The 23883-nt window shown below is 51.2% G+C and overlaps 3 protein-coding genes across 3 annotated transcripts; 1 reads left to right on the top strand and 2 right to left on the bottom strand.

The window, feature by feature from the left end:
- Positions 1-1668: 1668 nt before the first annotated feature.
- Positions 1669-9811, bottom strand: DRG2 (developmentally regulated GTP binding protein 2). The gene is made up of 13 exons (XM_072349478.1): positions 9691-9811; positions 9307-9467; positions 8909-8998; positions 7670-7730; positions 6690-6780; positions 6176-6248; positions 5937-6027; positions 5639-5736; positions 4980-5056; positions 4575-4663; positions 3610-3668; positions 3145-3198; positions 1669-3066 (listed from the first exon to the last, which is right to left on the bottom strand). Exons 1-13 carry the CDS (start codon positions 9752-9754, stop codon positions 2980-2982), a joined length of 1095 nt encoding a protein of 364 aa, XP_072205579.1. The 5' UTR covers positions 9755-9811; the 3' UTR covers positions 1669-2979.
- Positions 9812-10219: 408 nt separating this feature from the next.
- On the bottom strand, positions 10220-17849 carry GID4 (GID complex subunit 4 homolog). The gene is given in 7 exon segments (XM_072349595.1): positions 10220-12763; positions 13870-14000; positions 14696-14797; positions 15463-15570; positions 16078-16137; positions 17483-17809; positions 17811-17849. Coding segments are annotated over 7 exon segments (831 nt in total). The 3' UTR covers positions 10220-12699.
- Positions 17850-17986: 137 nt separating this feature from the next.
- ATPAF2 (ATP synthase mitochondrial F1 complex assembly factor 2) lies at positions 17987-23110 on the top strand. Its single transcript, XM_072349159.1, has 8 exons — positions 17987-18239; positions 19095-19139; positions 19476-19621; positions 20050-20147; positions 21109-21189; positions 21292-21404; positions 21750-21865; positions 22496-23110. Exons 1-8 carry the CDS (start codon positions 18131-18133, stop codon positions 22631-22633), a joined length of 846 nt encoding a protein of 281 aa, XP_072205260.1. The 5' UTR covers positions 17987-18130; the 3' UTR covers positions 22634-23110.
- The last annotated feature ends 773 nt before the right edge of the window (positions 23111-23883 follow it).

Genomic DNA, 23883 nt, shown 5'->3' with positions numbered 1-23883 from the left:
GGTGGAGGCGAGCCTGCCGCAGTAACCATCTCTCATTGAATTAAATGAATGTATTTGGAGTCAGTCTCTTTTTATTACCTTGCGAACGATTCCTGACTAAATTAAATTATAAAAGGAGTGTTCAGCCAATCAAACCTGCTCGATTGCCTGGAACAAGCATTTTAAACAGTGCACGCCTGAGGCCTTTGCTGTTTCCACGATGAGATGGAGGGCGGCTGATGGACTGTGTCAAAGCTGATCCACCCCGTTCCACACCTGGAGCACCACTCAGCAGCCACAAACAGCCCCACAGCACCAGCAAAGGGCCAGGGCAGGCTGGGTGCAGCCTTGAGGAGCAGGGCACGGTGCTACCAAAGGCAGAGCAGGCTGGAAGAGCAGAGATGGCAGCAGCTGCAACACAGAGCAGCAGCCCCAACCCAGCCAGGCTGCTGCCTCTTGGCATCATCCAGGAGAGCCTCCTCTTTACAGCATGAAACAGCGCACTGCCTGCCTCTGCACCCCGTCCTGCACCTGCCTTCCTCCAAAAACATTCAGCAAGGCGTCCCTCAGCACCCCTCCCTTTGCTAGCTAACAAGGGGTCTGAGCAATTGCATAAAGCTCAGCTCTGGTACAACACAAACGCTGCAGTGATTTCCCATCCACCCCATGAGAGAGATCTTCAGCAAACCTGCTGCTGCTGCTGCACTGAATTGCGATGCTTGCAGCTTTTAGCATCAGCGCAGAACAATTACTGAATCTGTCTGAAAGAATGAGCACTGCAATTAGGATGCACGCATTTCCAAACACAGCTATGAACCTGCTTGCAAAAACAGCTACCCTGGCTTCAGAAAAGAAATTGGCTGCTTCTGGTTGAACTACTTGTTCCTCCATCCGCTTCCCAAATTTAATCGCCCATCGGCTCATTCTGAACAGGATGAAATGCACCATTTCCTAAGTGAACAGCAAAGCTAATTAGAGGTTTTAATGATGGGTGTGCTGGACCAGTCAGTTTTAAAAGTCAACACGCCAAGAGGAAGGCACTGACCAGGTAAGGTTACACTGCATTTCAGCCTCACGTGAGCATCCACCATTTCCCCAGCTGCCCAACCTAAGGACAAAGCAGTCAGCACCTCCAGCTGCCCGGCTGTGCACTGGGGCTTGGCAGACTCCTTAGTTTGGAGTCAGAGAGTCAGGAAGTCAGGGACAAAACGAAACCAAACGAACTCTTTGTGTGGGAGGCTCTTCGCCCATACAACCTTCATAGGAAATTTAAAGGGCGAGTTAATGTGCTGGAACGGCATCCCCCCCTTCCATCCCCCCCCCCCCGGTTCACACAGAGAAGTGTTTGCTTTCTGCAGACAGCTCAGGCATAATGCTGCTAATTTGGAGCTCATTCTCTGCTAGCTGCCACCGTGGTTGGGATTTGCTCTGCACTCCAGCTGTGAACAAAGTCAGGAACAGGGAAGGGAACTTACAGAGTTCAAAGTCACCTTCTCCGCTTGGCTATTGTGAATAATATCATGCTTGGCTCCCACGCCACCTTGCAGAGGTCCTCTCCATCCTCACTGCTGCCTCACAATCTACTCCACCTTCTGCAGCAGCATCCGTCATTCTTCAGGAGGCCAAAGGTAGAAAGAGAGTTAGAGAACACAGCAAACTGTCAAACCACTGCAGGCGGGCGCCCTCAGCTCACACGAAATAGCAAGTTTTATTTTCTCAAATAAAATATTCCTTCCATTTCTGCTCCATCAGTTTGTGAGGGGTGGGGAGGAACACAGAGGAGGGAAGGAGCCCTGCTCAGACAAGTTTGCTATCAGACCCGTCCTCACAGTCAACAATCCACATCAGAATGAACTCTTTTCCAATGAAAGAAAATAAAAGCTATCGGCAACTCTCGATCCCAGAAGGAAAGAGCTGTTCTCTATCAGGCACTCTGAGCTGTTTAGCATCAATACTGAATGAAAAAGCATGATTAGAAAAATCCCAGATTTCGGAGGAAAAATATCCAAACAAGAAACACCGTTAAACGGAGATGGGGTAAAACCCACAGCAAGGGATGGTGCTGAGCTGCAATGGGAATTTAGGGGCAGGGCTGAGACAGAAGCACAAACCCCAGCAATGCTCCTGGGGACCAACAGGCAGGACACGAGAGGAACAAACTCCCAAGATAACTCCTTGGGCCGTGATATGCCAGAAGTGAATCCTCACCGCAGCCTGTAACTCTCCGATCGTACCTTGCTGCAGTTTGGCCAGGTTAACCATTCCTTAACAAAGTTTGAGTTCTCACCTCTCGGTCCCAGTTGGACAAGGATGTCCTACAAACCCCACTGCAGAGCTCATAGGAGGCACCGAGTGCCATTTTTTAATGTAACTGAGGGACCATCATAAATTCACCAGGGTTTGTCTGGCTGAAGTCTCCAACAGTGAAAGCTGTAGAGACAACACATCCGGAGAGCAGAGGAGGAAGAACTTTGTCTTCTGTTTCAGATCAACACTTCAATTAAGTGAATAGGTAAGCAGCAAAGTGTTAGCAACGTTCTTCCAGCTCTGGTTCCTCTGTTCCAAAGCATGGGGCCACATTTGTCCACACAAATGAACTTCCCACTGGCTGAGCAAGCCGCAGGCACATGAACACACAAACGTGTGCAAATCTTAGTGGGGCAGGACGTTGCTGGCTGCAGGAACTGTGTCCCAAAACAACTAGCTCCCCCCTTTTTTTTCTTTGCTTAAATATATTGCAGAAACATTACTTCACCTGAAACGCTGCGAGATGGAAACCCATCTTCCCCATCCCCACCTGCACGTACAGTAGCCTCATTTAAGCCTTTCTCCAAGAGGAGCTTCATAGAAGCCGCCTCACTTTCCTGGCTGTGGAACACGTCTCTCTTTTTCTGTTTTTTTCTTTTTTGTTTTGTTTGTTTAGTTTCTCTTTTACGTGGTCAGATCCAATTCCAGTGATTACAGACAAGGTCAGGCACCAGCAAAGAGCAGCAAAGGGAGCTACTTCTTTACAATCTGAATGACATCTTCATGCTCCATCATATGGGTTAAGCCCACTCTTTGAGGGCTGTATTTTGTGCTTGTTCCCTTTAAAGAAAAACAGGGAGAAGGGTTAGAAGGCAACCAGTCAGAGATGGACAAGGAATTCTGTTGTTAAACACTTACCCACACCAAGGCATATTTGAACTGGCTGGCTAATGATCTGTGGATCCGGTGGCACTGCAAGACAGACAGACCAGCACGTGAGGCAGCTCAGGGACCCTTTGTAAACAACTGGATCATTAATCAGGATTTAGAAGCAACCCACATCTACATCAGAAATGACAACAGTGGCTTTAGAAGCCAGTTAGCAGCACTTGAGATACAAAATAGCTGCACGGGATTCTACAGTGCACCCAAAGTTCAGTTTCGCTGCTTCCGTGTGCTTTTTCACTGCTGTGTCAAGTAACTCTAAAAAGATCTTTTGTAGCAGTGAAGAAAGAAACCCGAGGCAGATGGAATCAGTGAAGGTAACAAAAAGAAGCCCAGCTGAGCACTGACATATCCCAAACTTTACAAAGCTCACATAAATCACAGCAGGCCCCGAGTTTCTTTTTACAGACTCTTAATTATAAACAACAGAGAAATTACCACGTGCTCCACGGAAGCTCCTTTCCGGAGGATAATGGCATCTGTGAAGTCTGGTCTCTCTATGAAAAAGCAAACGAAGGGATAAAAAGAATCACTGGTTTTGCACTGAACATGTTCTAACACGCTGATATCGTGTCACATTTTGTGCTTACTGCTCTCCAACTCCTTGCCTGGTCACACGTGCCAGTAGCCTCCCAGACACAACAGGCATCCAAGTACTTGAAAGCATTGAATCTCTCCTGTCTGCACTCCAGTACCCACAAGTACAGTTCTCCATGTCACAGTCAATATCTTTCCTCACCACTCACCTCTTCCAAGCCCATTCCAAAGACTTGGCTTTCAACAAAGACACCAAAGCCAAAGCACGCCTGCCTAAGTACAATGGCACCACTCTGCAGCTTAACAAACTCACAGGAAATTCCTTAATCCTCTCATATTCACCCAGTTTAGAGTTGTGATCACAGCCAGACGAGGAAGGTCTTGGAAAAGAAACAAGTCATAGATGTGCCTTCACCACCAGGAAAAGCTACAGGTGAACAGTAAAGCAGAAGGAGGATCAAAGGCTTCAGAGCTCCGAAACCCAGCATGGGAATCACCAAACCTCCCACAGAAGGAACAGGAGATCTCTTCTGAGCAGCAATCGGTTCATCACAGACAGCACAGAGTAACTATTAGAGGAAGGAAGCTACAAGCTTGCAAACTTTTCTTCTTTATGATAGCATCATGAAAAGCCTTATAAAAATTCAGCTCTTCTAGGGCAGAGAGAATGGGTGGGTGGATCAGATGAAACAGAAAGCACTTCCCAAGACTTAATGTTGAAAGCTGGTTAGGGAGTACTAAACTGCAGCGTTTCCAAGAGATCACTCACAGCCAGGCATCCAAGCCCCGCTGGCAGCCTGTCTGTGTTTGGTGAGTAGCAGCCCTTTGTGCTTTTCAAACCTTCTGCTCAGCTAATGGCAACTTACGTCCTCGTTTCTTGGTGTAGATGCAGGTAAGTGCCAGGTATTCCCATAGCTTCTCCAGCAAGTAGTCCAGGTTCAATTTCATGCCACAGCTGTCAAACACCAGGAAAGACTCAGTGTTTATTGCTGTTGTGATTTAGAGATCCAGAAGAACAAGGTGAAACATCTAATTACAGCGCTAGGGTACAAGGGGAAAAGTCTGTAATGATGTCATTACAGGAAAAGCACACGATGAAATTAATAGGGCTTTCAGAAAGGAAAGCAGCTTTGAAGCAGCAAAGCCCCAGTCAGATACATCAGGGCTTCCAAGGGAACGAGCTAGTGACTTACTCTGCCCTGCAGATGGTGTGAGGAAGACAAGCAGTCTGCCTCTCCAAGGGAAGGAAGACCAGAACTCCCTGCTCCTACCTGATTACAACACTGTGGGGTCTCCGAGCAAGACGATCCACTTCCTCCATAGATATCTGGTCAATCTTGTTATAAACCTAAGTCAGATGAGAAACAGTGCATTCTTTAAGGTGTCAGTTCAGCAGCACTGCAAAACAGACACGTACATATGGGTGTAACAAGGCAGTTTCAGCATCTGATATAGAAACATGGATCCTATCAGTCAGAAGGCAAGCCAAGGCTTTTAATAAATTAACCTCCTGAAATTCAGGAGCCAAAAATCTAAGTTTGGACCTTCTAAAGTTCTCAATTTGGGATGACAGCATCATGAATTTAACTCCAGGCTCAGCCATTACCAAAGGGAGCCATTAAATGACCTTTGGCTCAAGGAAACATTTAAAAGAACTCAAATGTGCAGCGCTGGCAGCAGAGGAACCAAAAACTCCACACCACAGCAGCAAGCTGCGTCACCACGATGCAGAGCTCACGCTGCTCCACGGCAGCCAGCCACTAGAGGGCACAAGGAGAGCACAAAACACAGCTGCGCAGGTATAAATAGCAAAAAACGCCCACCTCCTCATCCCCAAATTGTTACTGCTTTAAGACTCAGGAAGACGCAATTTCCTTCTCTAAAGACGTGTTGAGTGCCGCAGAAGGCAGGCTGTTTCTGAGATACTCACGTAAAGGCATGGCATGTAGACCCTGTTGCCTACAATCACATCAATGAACTCGTCAGGGGAACAATCCTCTCTGAAAAGGACCTCAGCGTTGAATATTTCTGAAATGAATATTGTCAAGGTCCAAATCTAGCATGTCTAAACACAGCTGAGGGCCAACGGGCTGAGCCTGCCTGGTGCAGTGGAACAAAGATGGGGAAATTCAACCCAGGCCTCTTCTTACCCCACCGAGCACACAGCAAGGCCATCCCACAGTGGGTATCCTTTGGCTCAAGAGCCTCTCATGTTAGGAAAAGGATACTATATTCATGGAGGATGAGCTGTACCAACTTCTCGGAGCACTGAGTCAGTGTGACAGTCGAGTTGAAGGATATACCTCCACCCTTCTTCGGCTGCAAAACAACAAACCAACTTCAGAACGGCCTGCAAAAACCACCCCCCGCTTCAGTCTGTCCAACGCAATGGGCAACACAAGCTGCCCTTGGCTTTTATTAAGCAGCCTGATACAAGCTGTGCTTGTAACAGCCCAGGAAACCTCACCTTGAAGTAAATATTTGGCTTGCTTTTATTCAGCCGGATTCCTACAGATTCCAGTTCTTTCTCCAGCAGGGCCCTGCAGGGACACTGCATGTTAGTACCTGTGAGATTGAGCCCAGCCAGGTGACACCCACCCACACTCTTCCTTTTTGACTGTCACATTGACACAATCTTGTCATGAACTTTCACTGCGACACAACAACCTGTGCTAATGGAGGACAGGGTCTGCAGTGCAAATCCAGCTCAACAGCCCCATCTCTGCACAGTCATCCCGGAGGAATGATCTTTCCAACTGAGAAGCTCAAGCTGAGGTCTGCAGAAAGTTCTGTAAATGCTGCTCTCAGTCAGCATGCCTCTAATGGAGCACAACCTCGATCTTGCACTCAAGCTTAAATAGCAGCTCTTCGGTGTACATAGGATACGGCATTTCAGGGAGCTGGAATGCTTTCTGGGCACATGGAAACTGCTGAACCTGACTCACCATCCCAACCCCACACACCCAGAAGCACGCACTCACCGCTGCACTTCGCCCTTTGTGGCATCCAGCATCATAATGACAACGTCTGCTGTCCTGGCCACAGCTATTACCTGCCGACCTCTGCCCTTCCCTGAGGAGAGAGGACATGGATGTGTATAAAAGAAGAAAAACCAGCTATGAGTCTTGTGACAGATGGGGACTCCTGTTTGGAAGTAAGGAAACAGATCCTGCAATCCTGTACTGGCTGTAGTCAAGGGGTCCCCCTGTGTGAGAGGTCTGGCCCAACCAATGCTATCTTATGCCCAGCACAAGCCCCAAAGATACTCTTTGCTGTTCCTCTTCTGTCATGGCTTTCACAACTAGCACACATAAAGCTATCTGCATAGAGCTGTACACATTGACATGTCACTGCTGCCAGCTGGACAGACACCCCAGACCCGTGCAGTGGGAGTGGTTCCAGGTGGTAGAGACAGCTTACGCAGGGCAGCAATGAGGGCACTTTGTGGTCAAAAGGGAGGAAGACCTGATTAACCAGGCTGTGCTCCTCTAAGAGACCAATAGGATGTTTTAAATTTTGGAAAGGTTTCTTTTAACGTGACCAGTGATAAGAAAGATAATGAAGCAGAAGCACAAAGTCCCAGATCCAGGAGTCATGGGAGGACTTGCAGGAAATTAATCAAAAGCAGTTACTGTTGAGCTGTAATTCCCCCCTCCGCCTCTCCAGAATCTTTCTTTAGATTCCCTCTGTACCAGAAAGCAGATGAGCAAAATAACACTCATGCAAGAAGGTGAGAAGTGACTGACTTGCTTTGGCTCCCGCCTCCGCAAAAGCATCTTTCTGCTACATATAGAGCCTTACGTGGGCCAGGGATAAGAATCGTGCCTCATATAAGATCAAGAATGCCAGTTTGGAAAGGCAACGTGGGAACTATTGGCCTGGGAAAGCTGCTGATGTTTGATCTGGGTAAGAATGATACTGAGGGCAAGTCCCTCCTTTACATCAACGTAGATCAGCCAACCTTGTGCTGCTCCTTCGATGATTCCAGGCAGATCCAACAGCTGAATATTGGCTCCTTTGTACTGAAAAGGAAACGGATGGAAAGTTGAAAGCCTTGTGCTGGGTACTTCAGCTGCCCTGGAAGCCCCCAGCACATACAGAGCCTGCAGAGAATGGAACTGAATGAACTCAATATACTGAGTACGACAATTTTCCATACAACTGGTGGCTTTGTTGTGATGAGGCAACCTCTGCACTGCTTCCCATTAAGCTGAGTTCAACTGAGGGTCATTACTGCAGCTCTGACCTCCTAAAGAGTCACAGAACTGCAGTCTGATAAAAACACCAGGAAAGCAGCACAGTGCAACTGCAACAATATCCCAGACTGATAAATAGAAGAGAAAGGAGAAAAGGAAACACAACAACTCTTTTGGTCTAAGAAGTAAAGCTCTGTAATAAGCAAATGCCATCATCCCTTACCAAGATGGATCAGAACTACTGGTGTGCATTGCAGGGCTTACAATACCAGGACAAAAATGATAAAGGGAGACCTTTGTTCATTGGATCTACAGGGTCATTATCTTTCAAGCCACTGCTGCAGTGAGTCCTCAGTAACAGCTTCAGCTGGTGACTGGAGCTTGAGGCTGCATCTGGATGCATTACAGTGCTGGTGTTCATTTTAACACCAATATGTCTGCTTTCATTATTTAAATCTGCCTTCATTCTGACCTAAGTTTTCTCATTACTCTTAGATACTTCTCAGTTTGATGCCCTTTACCATTTGCTTTACTGGTAGACACTCAAACCACCGCTAATAAAATTCCTCAAGGACAGGAGTAGTCGTATTTTCTTTCCAAATTGATCACGGTACAGATTGCCTCTTTTAAAGCTTCATTAAAAACAAATCTGTCAAGGTTTCCAGCCATCTGGTCAATGGAGCCAATAGCAGTTATAAAAAATTCAGCTGAGAACTCCCGTATTGCTCCGGTCAGTTGAACTGTGCCATACGAAACCCCGATCAGACAGTCAATCTCAAAGAGTTATGCAGCCTGGAGAAGAGCTACATCAGCACTGCAGGTTGCAGACTTGCTATTGCAAGCACTCAGGACTTCGTGAAGTTTAAAGCAGAGGTCAGCAGAGATCTCTGGATGCTGCTGCTTCTCAGTGGTAATACGAGTGTAACTGGCGTGAGCAGACTCCTTTACACGTCTGGGTTTCTTACCACTATCTTCTGTGAAAGAGGGGGAAAAATCCTACTTACTTCTATGACTCCCGGGATACACGTCAGGGTTGTGAACTCATAAGATGCAGCTTCGCTGGCAGTTGAGGTCATTAGACTCAAGAACGTGGACTGAAAAAGCAAGAGGTGACCATCACGAGCGATACTCAAACGAAAGCACTGACACACCCTCAGCAAAACGTGCAGTACTAAATAGTGCTCATCACCCAGGGCCTGCAGCAGTAATGGGTCTGCCAGCGCTTCCCCAGCATGAAGATAAAACCCGTACCCATACTCCTGCCTATGTTCCCAGCAGCGCTGTGGCTGCACTATTTAACACTTCATTAACCAACGGCAAGAAGGTGAAATACAAAGAGATGGCGGGTACCTGCTGTACAGCCCTGCCGCAGGCTGTAGGGTTAGCTGGGACACGCACTGACCTTACCCACAGAAGGGAAACCAATCAGCGCCACTCGGGCATCCCCGGATTTCATCACATCGAATCCTTCTCCTTTGGCGGCAGAGGACTTGGAAGGTTCTAGCAGCTGGGCTCTGTACTTGGCAAGCTTTGCCTTCAGCAGGCCGAGGTGGTACTCGGTAGCTGAAACAGGAACAGCAGCTGGTTATAGACGGGCTGAGAACTGCCGGCCTGACTGGGATTCAGGCAATAGAACTGCAGTCAGGGCCCACTCGAGCCACGGCCCATCGCTTCCCTCAGCTCCTCGCCGCCCCGAGCCCGGCCTGAGCCCCGGTACCGGTACCTTTATGGTTCTACCCGGTACCTTCATGGTTCTACCCGGTACCTTCATGGTTCTACCCGGTACCTTTATTCTTCTGGGTGCGGGCGATTTCCTTCTCGATCTCGGAGATCTTCTCCAGGATCCCCATGGCGCGGCCCGCCGCGGCTCCTCACGCCGCCCCGCCGGAAGTGCCGCCGGTCCGTCCGCCTAAAGGCTCCGGGTTGCATCTACTTCCGCCGCCTGGGAGGGGTGCGCAGTGTACTCCGCACAGCGCTCCGGCCGCGCCCGCCGCCCCGCGCCCTGAGTTCCGCCCGCCTCCGTGGTCCTACTCAGCCCCTTCCCCGCACGGGGCTCCCCTCGCCGGCATCCCAAAAGGGCTGGTGGGGAGGATACGTGGCACAGAGCCCGATGGATGCGTTAGGGACGGGGACTGAGCTTCCCCCCACCGCAGCAATCGCACGTCCCCTATCAAAGGCAATTGGATTCTTGAACCCTTTGCAGTCGTTGAGCAGCAATTTGGGTTCCCGGGTGTCTTGAAGCAGGGAGATGAGGCACCGACGTCCCCACGAGCTGCCAAGTGCCGCGGTTGACAAACACACACAGATCCAGATCCTTAAATACATTTCGGCTTTAATTCGGACGCTGATAACTCCACAAACTCTTCCTCCCAGCCCCTTTTCCGAAGTACATCCATAAATAAACTCATCCTTCAGCCAACAGTGTTAAAAGAAAACAACCAACCCAGACCTTTTTCAGAAGCTCAGATCCCCCATCACTCCCTTCACTCACCCGTCAGTCGCCTTTCGTGACATACTGAGCAACCAACCCTTCAGCTTATCAAACTCAAAGGAAACCAAGCACAAGGCTGGAGGGAAGCCCTGAACGCAGGCGGCCCTTCACAGCTCCCCGCTGCCCCCAATGCATCTTATTGAGGCCAGGTGGGATTTCAGCTGAAGCAATGTGAGTCTGCTGCCGTGAGGTACAAGGGAAGAACATTCCTCCTTCCCCAGTTCAGCTCTCACATGAAAACTGCAGGGGAGAAACGTTACTGAATGAGCCCGGGAACCTTCCTAATGCGGTTTCTACAACCACAGAACCAATTCAACTTAACAGCATCAGAAACCCGAGCGTAACGCTGCACTAACAGCATGGGGTGGTTCCTGTCACTGCCAACACCGCACACAGCCCGTGGAAGCAACCGGTGGGGAAGGGTCTGCACTCACACTGCCGCCTTCCCTACAGCTCACCCCTCCACTGCTCACAGCTGAGCAGCACCATCACTTTTAGCCTCACAAACCAGGATACCTCCCAGCGCCATGCACGCAGAAATGCCTTTCCTTGCCTCTCTGCAGTCCAAGTTTCTCCCAGAGGAGCAGAATAAAAGCAGAACTGGTTTCTAAGCTGCCCTACCAGCCTGGGAGAATCCCCCTCTCCTCCGGCTCCTCCTCAGCCTTTGTGCAACACAACAAATCCACCTGCAACGAACAACCGAGACAACAGCACACACTTGCTCCATCCTCCCATCTCCATCCGCATGCAGGGCTGCTTGTTATGGGGTCCAGGACTCACCCGCATCGTATCCCAGCAGCCCCACCGCCTCTCCAACATGCACAGCCCCAGCTTGGTGCATACAGAACAGGCTCACCGAGACCCAAACCCACTCTTCTTAAGGCTCACACTAGCAACTCAGCTGCAGCGCAGCACCCCACGTGCTGCCAAAAGGAAGTAGGAAACAAAACCCAAACAACCGACACAAGGAACGCAGAGGGCTTTGCTTTCCTCTCCTAAGCAGCAAATCCATCCTCACAACTTGCAGGAAAGCCCCGCAGGGGTGACTGACACATTAAATATACAACTGAGGCCAACTTTTAAAACGTCTTGGAAAAACAAACCCGCACACACACACACACACACACACACACTTTGGCACACAAGCCTTAAGTTATATCACTTGAAACATTTCAAAGAGAGATATTGAGTTGGGTTTTTTTTTTGTTGTTTTCTTTTTGTTTTTGTGCCTTGCATAAAGGTATCAAGCAGCGTGTTGGTGCAGCACGAGGGGCGAGTACAAATGCTGAACAGTCCGAGCTGTTTTGCGTGATGCTGCTCAACACTTGCGCTCCAGTGACTGTCCCAAAGCAGAAGCTAGCTGAATACGTACACGGATATAAAAACTAACATAGACATTCCTGGTTTTCAATGTGAAAACTGTAAAATGTAACTGAGTAATTGTGCATTTGCCATAGGGTCCTTGGGAAAAGGAACCATAAAAATATTTTCTTTTTTTTTAATAAAAGTTTTTTTGTTTGTTTGTTTTTTGTTTATTTTTTTTTTTCCTTTAAACCCTTAACTTAATTAAAGAGCAAATTATACACCTATAAGCAGAGTTCAGAACCACTTTACTGACAGCCCAGAAGTCCATACATCAAACTAATTCCCAGTGGCGTATCCAGACACTGGAACAGCTCTCGGCTCCAAAGGGCCGGTGTTCCTGAAAGATCTGCAGCTCTGGCTAACCTCATTAGCCAGCAGGAAGCAAAGACTCGTTCAACCCTCATCCATCTCAGCCAACACTCCCTTGACAGACTGCAGCTGAGCAGCTGCCTGCCAAGCAGAGCCTCACACACGCGGCCGTGCCTGGCTCTGGGAGCATCAGAGCTGGCAGTCTGGGTAACAAACCTGAGTCCTGGCGATTTCAACCCACATCAGGCTGTAACAAGGAGAATACAAGCACCAAGCTTATGTTTTCTTATTACTCAGAGAATAGACCGATTCCAGCTACTGAGAAACAGCTTCCAGAGGAGAGCCAGGAGGAACTTCAGTGATAGAGAAACTAGCTGTGCAATAAGAAAGTGCATTTAAAGGTATCTTAAAACCAGATTAAAGATCAAATCGCCACTCGACAGGAGGGAGAATTAAGCTCCAGCAGCCATGCTCCTTGGGCTGGTGGGTTAACATTCAGGCTCTCTCTCGTGAGTCCGAGGGGCAGGAGAGAAGCGTGCATTCCCGTGCTCCGACAGGGACACAGTCCTCCTGGCAGGCCATGCTCTCCTGCCCCGTTTGCTTCTGTGCAGTATCAGTTCTGGACAGCTGTCATCGGAATTCATAGATAGGAGCGCTGTGCTCAGGAACATGAGTTAAATTCAATGACTGATACCTGGGAGAGGGGAGAAAGATGGATGAGAAGATTACACATAGCAACAGACCCTCCTGCTTTGAACCAAGAGCTCCTGTTCAGCAGGCTGCAGCCAGGTGGGTTCTCCCTTTCCTTTTGGGACAGTCTCAGTGGCATTCAAACCTCTTGTCAGTGGTGCCAAGCACCCCTGGGAGAACTCAGTTTCATTCCTCATTTCCATTCCCATGTCCTGGAGCTACCTGCAGCCAGACTGCCATCGAGCAGGGCTGACTGCGGGCTTTGGACACCTTTTGAAGTTTGACAACTTTCATGTTCAAACAGTGTTTGCTTCAACTGAAAATTAGACTCAAATCTTTCAAAGCTGAGCTTGAGGGGATTCATCTGAAAGCCTCCCAGGCACCTTCCTTCCCTCTGAGAGCTTCCAGACACCCTACAGATTCACTTGCTGTGCGTGACAAATATCTTTATTATTTATCCAAAGCCAGGGAAAAGAGCTCTCACAGCTACTTGTCAGATAGCTCTAACAACCACCACAACCAATTAACTTTGACTGTTCCCTGCATCTTGCAGCAACACCTCAAGCACACTGGACTACAAAGCACTGGCCTAACAAGACACCTGCCTAAAGGGAGCAGCAGGGGAGCTGTTATAGGTGAGAAGGCACCTAAGCTCCCTCTCCCAGGTCCCTCTGATATCTTCTGCTGGAGAAGCTCAGAGCCTGAACTACTTCAGACTTTTACAGGCAACCCCAACAGAGGTTTGCAGGCTGGAGCCCAGGTTTCTGGATGGATGCTAATAGTGAACAACAGCTGGGGTCTGCCTCCCAAAGCAGCTCACACGCATCAGATCATTGCTTCACTGCTCCACAGCATGTTTCCATACAGTGTTTGCCTGCATCATGCTGCCAGCTCAATTACCATCAGCCATGCAAAAGACAGCACTTTACACCACACAGATGGGCCAAACACATATACCCTCCCCTCCCCATCAGGGTCCAGCTACCAAAACAAATCTCCTTCCCACCCAAATAAATGTGCTGCCTGGGTGCTCCCAAACCTGCAGACAGGCAGAAGAGGAGTCCCTGCTTTGTCTGAGGAGGCACACTAAAAGGAAGAAAGCTTCCTTACCATTCTGAACTCCTATGGTAGTAATAGCCTTCTATAGATGCTGCTGACTTCTGGAAGCAGATGTAATAGAAACCAGCAAAGGAAGCACCGCTGATGTCTTTGATAGTGTGGTCTGGCACTAGGAACTGTTCCTGCACACAAAACATAATCTGCATTTAGAAATGTTAGTCAAATGCTCCCATCCTGCACCCAAATGGGCCCTCCCAAGCTGAGTACCAGCACCCACTAACACAAAAGCTCCCCTGGTTGAGCGTTCTCTGCATTCCTAGCAGCCCAGACCAGGATTTGTGTATCTTTTCACCACCTGGCACTGTAAGCATCTCACAGGGAAGCAAGAACTGAGAGCAGAACCACTTTCAAAGAGGACACAAAATCAATTTCAGTCCAACACCCACCCCTTCCAAAACAGCGGCCAATCACAAAATCAGCAATCAGAGCTGACTGAGGATCCCCTCCCTTCACAGCTGCACACAGCTCATGTCAAGAGAGAGGACCCAATTCCAGCTGTAGAGCCAAGAGGGGCAGACTGGGCAGCAAACTGCATCAAACCCAGGCCCAGCACAGGAGCTGGAGACACTGAATCTCTAAACCTCTGGAGAATCACCAAGCACAATTTTCCTGTTGTGTTTTCAGGCGTGACTGCAGCCTTTAAAGATGCAATTAGATGACTAGGCAGGAGTCACAGTGGAATTTGTAAGTATGGCAGGTTAATGAGGTCAGATAGGGCAAGATCTTTCATTAGACCAGCACCAGCAGTTGAAAACGCTTTCAAGTCCCTGACAGTCCCTCGTAAGCAGTTCATCAGAGAAGGCGACATACAGTTTACCTTCCATCTCATGAAGACATAGTCCCCGTTTTTCAGATCCTCATAATCGAAGTCATCAGAGTTAAATGTTTTTGCGTACTGGTAGAAAGCTTGGAACTTCCCCTAGAACAAAAGGAAAACAAGTCAACACAAAAACCAGGAGGCTTAATCCAGGAAAAGTGCTTACTAGTGCCAGCTGCTATTCTGGAGAGCAGCACTGAGTGCCCCAGGACTAGCACAGGGCAACAGGGACTGCAGACATCCACAACCACATCCAGCCTGGTTGCAGGTCCTGAACTTCTTTGGGTATATATATATATATGTGTGTGTTGACAAAAATATAGCAAACATCAGTCTGGCAAGCAGCAGCAAAGGTCAAGGCAGCAAAGTAATCAGCCAGCTGCTGTGGCCCTGATCCAGGGCACACCCTGTCCTGGTGAGAAGGCTGAGGTGGCTGGTGCCACAAACACCTTTCCCCATCTCTATCCTGTTTTGTGCTAAGCCTTCAAAACAAGCAATGTGTTCTCATGGGAGTGAAAGAGATGGGAATCGCTCCTGCCTCCCTTCCAAGCCCAGGGCCAACAAGTGGAAAGCAAGACAACCCCTCTCCCTTCTCAGAGATCTCAGCTCAGTCTGCTGAAGGGGCCTCCAGACACAAAGACTCTGGTGGAGGAAGGAAGGCACCCCAAAGGAGAGCTCCTCGCACAGACGCTCTCAGTACCTCACCTCTACACCAGCTGCTCAGCCAGGACTGCATCAGACCCGCATTTGGCCCCCGATTTATTTACCCAATGTTTACGATCCACATCTTCATCAGCATCCCACTTGCGTGTTAAGAAAGGGTGTTTTTTACTGATTATTTCACCTTCAAAGAAAGTAGTGAGGGTTGGGTATTCCTAGGAGAGAAGAGAGGTAAGAAGATTTGTCACTTAGTGACCAGAACTCAGCAAAAAGCAGCATCTCACAGCAAGGGCCCCAGGCTACTCAAGGATCTTGGACATGCACAATAAGTGTCACACCCAGGAAACACCTCTGACTGACTGCTCAGCACAGAGCAGACCAGCCTGGATGGATATGGACAGAAGCGCATAAAGATCTCACTTTTTGGGTCTTGTGTTTTCTTCTAGAGGTGTGTCCAAAGCTGACCGCAGGGTCAGGCTGGATTCTGTTCAAACCCTAAGGGATGCCAGACAAGCTTTCCTCCCTTCAGGTCTCCCATCAAGGCCCATCCTATTTGCTCTATATGCCAGGAACAGCAGAGTTAAGCCATTAACCTACTTAGCGGTCAATTTTGCTGTATGCACAATCCCTCCGCTACCTCCTTCTAGTGGCAGCTTCTCCTACCTCACTAAGAAAAGCCTTTGAACAGCATCTTCCCATGCTGTTTTGCAATTAGCACTCACCTCTGTAAGGCCTTTAATCTTCAAGTATCCACAGAGATAGGAGTTTTCCATGTCCACATGCTAGAAAAAAAAGCGCAAAGTCCTACTATTAACATGCACAAGAAGGCACCCCATTGATCCAAAGCTATTTCGAACCCCAAGAGTTTCCAAGGCTCAGTTCGGCTTCAGCTGGTACCGAACATCCACCTCACAGTCACCCCTTCCCCAAGGCTGGGGGGGGAGGCTGCATCTCGCCTCCTGTGCTGTGCAGAAATGAAGCAGTGAGATGCTTCTGCTCTGAGCGCTTTTCAAGCAGGGGGATTTTCCAAGCCTTCCCCTGACACCTCCAGATCGGTTTTCAAAGCAAGAAGTGAAAACATCAGCCATGAGAAGATGGTTCTTCCCCACCTGGGATCAAAGAAAAAGCCACATTTCTCTGTGCTCAGCACAGGGAGAGCAGGCAGCCATCTCTTCTCATCTGACATGCACTAAAACAGCACTTTTAGCACAAAGACAGAGCCAGCCTCTGTGAGAAAGCAGCACGCAGTGAACTAAACAGCCATAGGATGTCTCCATCGGAGCAAACCGTAGTGGGTACAACTTGTGCTGTTGACAAGTAGAAGGCTGGATGCGAAAGCAGAGGGCAGAGTTCACACTGCCACATCTACTGACCCCGGGGCTCTGACTTCATTCCCCATTGCCAAGCCATGCATCAGGCTGCATCACTGCTGCACACTCAGCCTGCAGCTCCCACACTCCATCTCTGATCTGGAGGGATCACAGCAGGAACAGCACTGCGATTTGCTACAGGAAAGCATGCATCGGATGCCTGGCTTCCCCACACACTAACAGCTCCACACCTCTACTACACAAGAGTGCCAGCACCTCTGACTAGAAATAAAGCACGCAGGGTGACAGTGACTCCAGAGCGGATTAGGAAAGCCCCATTGTCCACAACCGTCCCACTGCATTCCCATTACAGCAGAACTGCTGCACCCTCCCCCGGTTCCCCACGGCCACTGGCAGCACGGGACGAGGAACACAAACCCCAGCAGGGGGACCTGGCTCCCTGCTGAGCTCCAGCCAGGCCTGAAATACAGGCTGTCCCACTGCTCGGGACTTCCTGGGCACCTCCCAGCACAGGGAAGGCTCCCACCCTCCCTCATATTAGCTCGGGCCTGAGGGGAACGAGTAGAGCTCACGTTTGGGATCTGGGCAGCCACGAGGAGAAGAAGGGGCAGAAGTGTGAGGCGGTGCCGAGGGAGAGCAGCGCCCGGCCGGCTGCGGGGCGCCGAAGGGAAGGGGAAGGGAAGGCGAAGGGAAGGCGAAGGGAAGGCGAAGGGAAGGCGAAGGGAAGGCCCGAGGCCCAGCGAGGGGCAACGAGGCCGGCGGGGCGCAGGATTCCGGCTCCGGTGGCGGCGCTCACCTGCATGACGACCTCCACCTCGTACGCGTTCCCTTTGCTGCGCTGCTGCCCGCGGAACTTGGCGCCGCTGTACAGCAGCGAGGTGGCCACGCCGGGCTGCGCCGTGTTGATGGGAGGCGGCGGCACCAAACTGCTGGCGGCCGATCCGGACGGAGCCGAGGAGGCCGGACCCGCCGCTCCGCCCGCGCGGCACCGCTCGCTGCGCACCGGCATCTCGGGAGGGTCCCCGGGCGCCAGCGTGGCCGGGGCTGAGCGGCCGCCGCCGGGGCCGCCGCCCGCGCTCCGCTCCGCTCCCCTCACGCCCAGGCCGCCGCCGCCGCCGCCGCCTGGCTCGGGGCCTCCCGGCAACGCCCCCGCGCTCTCCCATTGGCCCTCGCGGCGCGGCGAGAGGGCGGGGCGGAGCTCCGATTGGCGGAGAGCTCTTCTTCCCGGCACGCTTTGCCGCGAGGGGCTGCTGGGAAATGTAGTCCGTTTAGCCCCGCGCCTCACGCGACGGGAAGGCCGAAGGGGCAAATCGCGTTCTGCGCGCGGATTGGTCGGCGCGGGGCAACATGGCGGCGCCCGGGGCGACGCGCTGAGCTGGGGGAGCCCGCTCTGCTTCCCCTCCGCCCGCCGCTCCTCCTCGTTCAACTCGGCTCTTCCGCCGCCATGTGGCGCCGCCGCCGCCTCCTGCAGGTCCTGGGCCGCGTCCCGGCTCTCGCAGCCCGGAGCCGCCCGCTGTGGCCGGGTGGGGGCCGAGCTTACGCCCCGCCCGCAGGTGAGAGGTGTATGTGTGGGGGGGGGGGCGTTTCGTGGGAGACCCCTCCTCAAGGTCACCTGGGGGAGCTGCTGGATTCCGGCCTTCAGAACGGGCTGAAGAAAGGAGGGAGGGGTAAAAGCAGCTTAGAGGTGGGTGAGGAGGCCGCGGGGCGCCGCTCCGTGCCGCTGCTTGTCCATGAGCGGGATTGAAGGTGTTCGTTGGTTGCGGGTGGGATGGCGATGAGCTCCACCATCCTCTCCCAGGCGCCGTTCAGGCACGTGCTGGGCTGTACGTCCCCTCTGTGGATCATGCTGGAATGGAGGATGGGAGTCGGGGTTCCATTGGGTATCATGGAGCCATTGGGCTGAGGATGAGCGGATCCCCGTCCCTCTGCCTGCTGGGCCCATGTTGGCAGGGCACAGTTCAGTGACAGGCAGCCAGGAGGTGGATGAAATGGGCTCAGCGTTTACGAGCTGGTTGTAACTGTCAAGGGAACCTTCTGGCTGAGATGTGTGGGCTGCGCTGAGCGGAGGGCGGTGGTTCCTCCCCAGTGACTCAGCTGCCACGTGCAACATGTCTGACTCGTGATCCAGCTGCTGCTGCACATAGAGTTCCTGATTCCTCCAAGCGGTGTCTGCAACAAATCTGCTCCTCCGGGTGCTCAGGGTAGCTGGGACATTGCTGTGGGTGTCACCAGTGTTGTGACACCTCTCGGGTTGAATAGAACTCACTGAAGTGGAGAGGGGCTGCGGAGTGGATGAACGAGTGGGATTTCGTGGCTGTTCTGTGGGTCGCAGCAGCTCTGAGGGCTCCCTGTGTTCTGACCAAACCGTCCCTTACCACCCTTTCAACTGCTTTGTTTTCAACCCCCAGAGAGGAAGCGGTTCTACCAGAATGTGAGCATCTCACAAGGAGAAGGTGAGTGTAGCTGCTGGGGCAGGTGAGGGCTGGTGCTCATGCAGGGGGGTTATCATCACAAGGCAGAGGTGTGCCTGCAGCTCTTGTTGTGCAGGTGGGCTGTCTGTCACCAGCATGCTCTGTCCTTTCCTTATCCGTAGTAAAACCATGTGGTGGGAAAGTTTCCAGCATCATCTGGGGAAGAGCAATGTCAAAACGTTGATGTTGGTGGGAAAATTGCTGATCCCTTGCTCCCTTCAGCTCCAGCTCTGAGCTTGTTCCCTCTGTGGGGTGGTCTGTTGTTCCTTAGTGCCTGCTCCTCTTTAATTCCCCAGGATTTCTACTCTGATTCCCCAGGAGGCTTTGAAATCAACCTGGACCACCGGAAGCTGAAAACACCCCAGGCCAAACTCTTCACTGTCCCCAGTGAGGCCTTGGCCATTGCAGTGGCAACAGAATGGGACTCTCAGAAAGACACCATCAAGTTCTACACTATGCACCTGGTGAGCACAGCAGGTCGGAGTGCTGAAGCACAAAAATGGTCTCCAGAGGCAGAACGCAGAGAGAGCAGACTGTCCTAATGTCAACTGAAGTGGGAACGGGAGTTCAGCGCCTTGGCTGAGTATTGTGGATAACTTAAGGCTGCAACAGGCAGTTGGATGCTGGCTGGAGGACTGGGAGGGAAACCTGTGTCACTGGGGAGTTTGAGAAGGGGCTGGAGAGCATTGCTGGGGATAGCAAGGGGTACGAGCAGGTTGGATAAACTCTATTATATGAGCCACGTTCTGACTCTACGTTTTCCTCTTAAGTAAGCTCCTTGATTCTCGCAGTCTGTCCCAAATTCTTCTGCTTATGCTTGACCAAGTACACTGGAAGCTGCTGCTTCCTCAAGCCTTGGTTAACAGTGATTTCAGTTGCCTTTATCCTGCAGACCACACTGTGCAACACAGCTCTGGACAATCCCACTCAGCGAAACAAAGTGCAGCTGATCCGTGCGGCTGTGAAGTTCCTGGAGACTGACACTGTCTGGTAAGGGACTGCGGGATGCACTGGCACAGAGGTGGAGTTGTCTGGTTGTAGAGTGGGTTTTTTGAAGAGTGGTTGAGAGAACTGAGGGAAAATGTCTGCTCTAAGCAAGTCATTGCTGGGCTCTGCTCTGTCCTGACTTTGGCCCAGGGGTTTGAATTAGTTTAGACTAGTCCTATGTCCACAAACCTAGTGGAACTCCATGTATTTAAAGGGCATAGATATGAAGAACAGGGACCCGTTCCTTTGTTGAAATCTGTTTTGGAGATGTCCGTGTTGGACAGGGGACAGGAGCAGCAAGAAATGAAGTGGGAAAAGCTAAGAAAGGCTTGGGAGAATGTCAGCTCAGTCCCCTGGCACTCCCGTACCATAAAAGTGTAGGAAGCTTAGATTACCTGTACTGGTAGCAAAATGCCCTTTGCTCCTTAAAGCTCCTGTGGGTTGCAGGATCCAGCCTCCCCATGCTCACGTCTCAGTCTCAGCCTCTGAGGTGTCCACTGGCAGCTGCTTTGCTCCTGAAGGGAGAGGGAAACCGGACTCACCTTGCTTGTTGTGGCTTTGGTTGTGTTGGGCTGGGCAGGGTGGTGGCTGGTGAGTGCTGAGCTGAGCCACTGGGCATGCAAGGCAGCAGGAAGGGCCCTGTGGGATTTGTCCCACGCTCTCATCACTAAATATTGCTGCATCCCTTGGCTGGTTTCAGGTAATCTGCAGTCTTCTGTTGTAGATTGTAGCTCTGTTCTATAGCTGCATAGAACTGTCCTTTCTAGAACGATAAAAAGCTTTGAGTGGGGGGATCATTCCCAGTCCCAGCTGTTGCAGGCAGGGTGGACAAGAGGCCTATGCTTCCCATACTATGGTCTATGGAGGGCACAGACTTTCTTCTCAGGAGTGCTGCAGTCTGGCTGGGAGCAGTCTGACAGCTCATGAGTGAACACCCACATGGCTTTGTTGTGCAATGTCCCAGCTATCGTGTGGAGGAGCCAGCTGCCTTGGCAGAGCTGCAGAAGAAAGAATGGGATCCTATTGTTGCCTGGGCTGAGAAAAGGTGAGAGGTTAAAGCTGTTTCTAAAGGCCCGTAGCTGTAGTGCTCGTGACTCAGAGCTGCAAGATCCACAAGCTTTTCTAAGGGGCCATGTGATCATGTCAGGTACAACGTGGCAATCGGATCCTCTACCAGCATCATGGGACCAAACATCCCAGCCAGCACCAGGGACACCTTCATCAGCCACCTGGCCTCCTACAACATGTGGGCTCTGCAAGGTGAGAGGCTGGGCAGCAGGAGCCCTCTGTGTGAGCTGCACAAGGGCAGGAGAGCTCCTCTCCATGGGAGAGGGGAGAGACTGTAACACTGTTCCCTCCTGCTGATACGCTGAGGTGATCAGAGCACTGAGGGTCATTGCAGTGATGGTGGTCAGGAGAGCACTATTGTGCCGTTAATTGCATGTCTGGCTGTTAGGAGCCCAGATGGGAGTGGGGAGGCATCGCTGTGATCTGCCTGAGGGGGGGACCACAGCCTGATTGTCCTTACAGATCATGGGAAGATGCTGCTGTAATGCTGTGGAAAACAGCCATGAATATTGTTTGTTTTGGATTTTTCCCTTCCAGGTATAGAATATGTAATCACCCAGCTGAAATCTCTGATTCTGTCCATGGGCCTGATTGACAGGCACATTACAGTAGAGAAAGCCGTGCTTCTGTCTCGGCTGGAGGAAGAATACCAGGTAAATTATGTTACAGAGCAACCCCATAATTCAAATAGCAATAATCTCAGCATGACAAATGCACCCCCTACCACAAATAACTGGCAGGGGAAGTGCCTGCTATTACAGGAGAGGTTCCACTCCACCAGTCCGGAGCACGCTGCTGTAGAGCAACATGATAGATGCAACAGCCCAGGGTGCTCTTGGGGCTGCCAGTTTCGTTTTGCAGAACCCAGGTGGCTGCTTTTCTCCCTCTCTAATCTGAAGTGCAAAGCCATGGATGGCTTCTCTTGCTGTGGGTTTTCCAGACTGGAGGCCTTGCTAGACACCAAACTATGATTAAATTGTTTCCTCTGAGAGCACAAGCTGAAATCTGGCCTGGTGTGAAGCTCTCCCTGACCTAAAATGGCTGAAGCTGATGAGAGTATTTTCATCCTCCCCTTAAGGGGTTTTTGCCTCAGAGCTCGGTACAGAGGAAGCATGTCCTTCCACCATATTCATCCAGAGATCTCCCTACCCTAGTAGTGCGCAGTCAGCACAGCTCCTGGAGGGCTGCCTGTGTTTCACAGACATGAAAAAGGAGGCTGGGTTGCCTAGCAGCTCTGAGTGTAATCCAGTTCTGAACTGACTTGTGTTCCTCCTCTTCTTCAGATTCAGCGGTGGGGCAATGTGGAGTGGGCCCATGACTATGATCTGTGTGAGCTGCGTGCTCGTGCAGCAGCTGGGACTCTCTTTGTTCATCTCTGCTCAGAGAGCTCGACTGTAAAACACAAGCTGTTGCAGGACTAAGGCTGTGGTACTGGGTGGAGGAGGAAGATGCCCAGCTGCGAATTGCTGCCGTGACCTGGAGAGGGTAACCACCATCCTGCCACCACAGCCTGTCTGGGATCAGCCTTGTGCTGAGGAACTGCAGCTTTGTGGGCAGCTCCTTGCTGCAGTGCAGCGCCAGCAGTTTTGAGCCCACGAGGAGGAAAGGTCAAGGTGAGCTCCCTCTGCATATTCAAGGCAGCAGCGCTGTCCATTACCAGTGTCTGTAATTCATCAGAGGAGCTCCCTTGAAAGAAACAGCTTCCTGGGCAGGGCACGGCACAGACACACCTAGCATATGCCACATGTCTTCATAGCTGCCAGCTCCTGACACACACTTGTTATGGAAATCTGAAAACAGACTCTGCTGCATCTGTTGTTCATCCCTCAGTGTGCCTGTATGTAACACCAGGGTCTCTCTGTTTGATTAAAGGCACGCCTCTGCAAGATACTGAAAGCTAATGCTGCTGAGTATTTCTTTGTTTTAATTGTCAAACCGTGGTGTAGATTCTGAGCTGCTGGGCTCTGCACAGGTGTGGGAATGGCTGTAGGCAGAAAGTTGTGGAGCAGAGCTGAGCAGACACTAGAAAGCAGATAGATTAGCTCTCTCTGAGTCTCTCTGTACTAGGTGCCCTGTCCCAGCAGCCAAGGAGCAGCAGGGAGCTGACTGTGCAGCGCTGGAGCAAGCAGGGAGGGAGAAACCTCCTCCTGCAGCCATTTCCAAAAGCATAAGGCAGTCAGAGCTAAATCTGTACATCAGGCAGCACCAGCTTTCAGGAGACCAGGTCTCTCCCCAGAGTGCGTATGCAGCCACCCTTTCATTTAACCTTCCCACCTTTCTCCTTGCTGCTTGCCTCTAGCAGTACCGCCCTGGCCAGCATCATTCCTCAGAAGCTGCCCACAAGTGAGTGCAGCAGCTGCTGTCACTGAGCAAGGAGGGGAATTAATGACTCCTCGCTTGGCTGTTGCGAGCGGCAGTGTGTGAGTTCCTGTGGAACCATTGATTTCCCTTCCTGCTAGCTGGGGGCTGCTCTGCTCACGCTGCAAAAAGCTGCTTTTGCAAGAGGCAGCGACAAGACAAGGCTGCTAGGCACACAGAGCCCCAGACACAGCCTTGTGCTTGCTGGGCTGGAAACCTGCTGTTATTCTGGGAGTGGTTTGATGGAGTGTGCTCCTCTCCCCAGCTGCTGCCGTGTGCCTGTGGCTCACAGGTTCCTGCCACTGTGCTTGCA

Source organism: Excalfactoria chinensis, chromosome 14 (assembly GCF_039878825.1).
Source record: "Excalfactoria chinensis isolate bCotChi1 chromosome 14, bCotChi1.hap2, whole genome shotgun sequence".
NCBI lineage: Eukaryota > Metazoa > Chordata > Aves > Galliformes > Phasianidae > Excalfactoria > Excalfactoria chinensis.
Note: the sequence above shows the minus strand (reverse complement) of the source record. Positions and strands in the feature narration are given on the sequence as shown.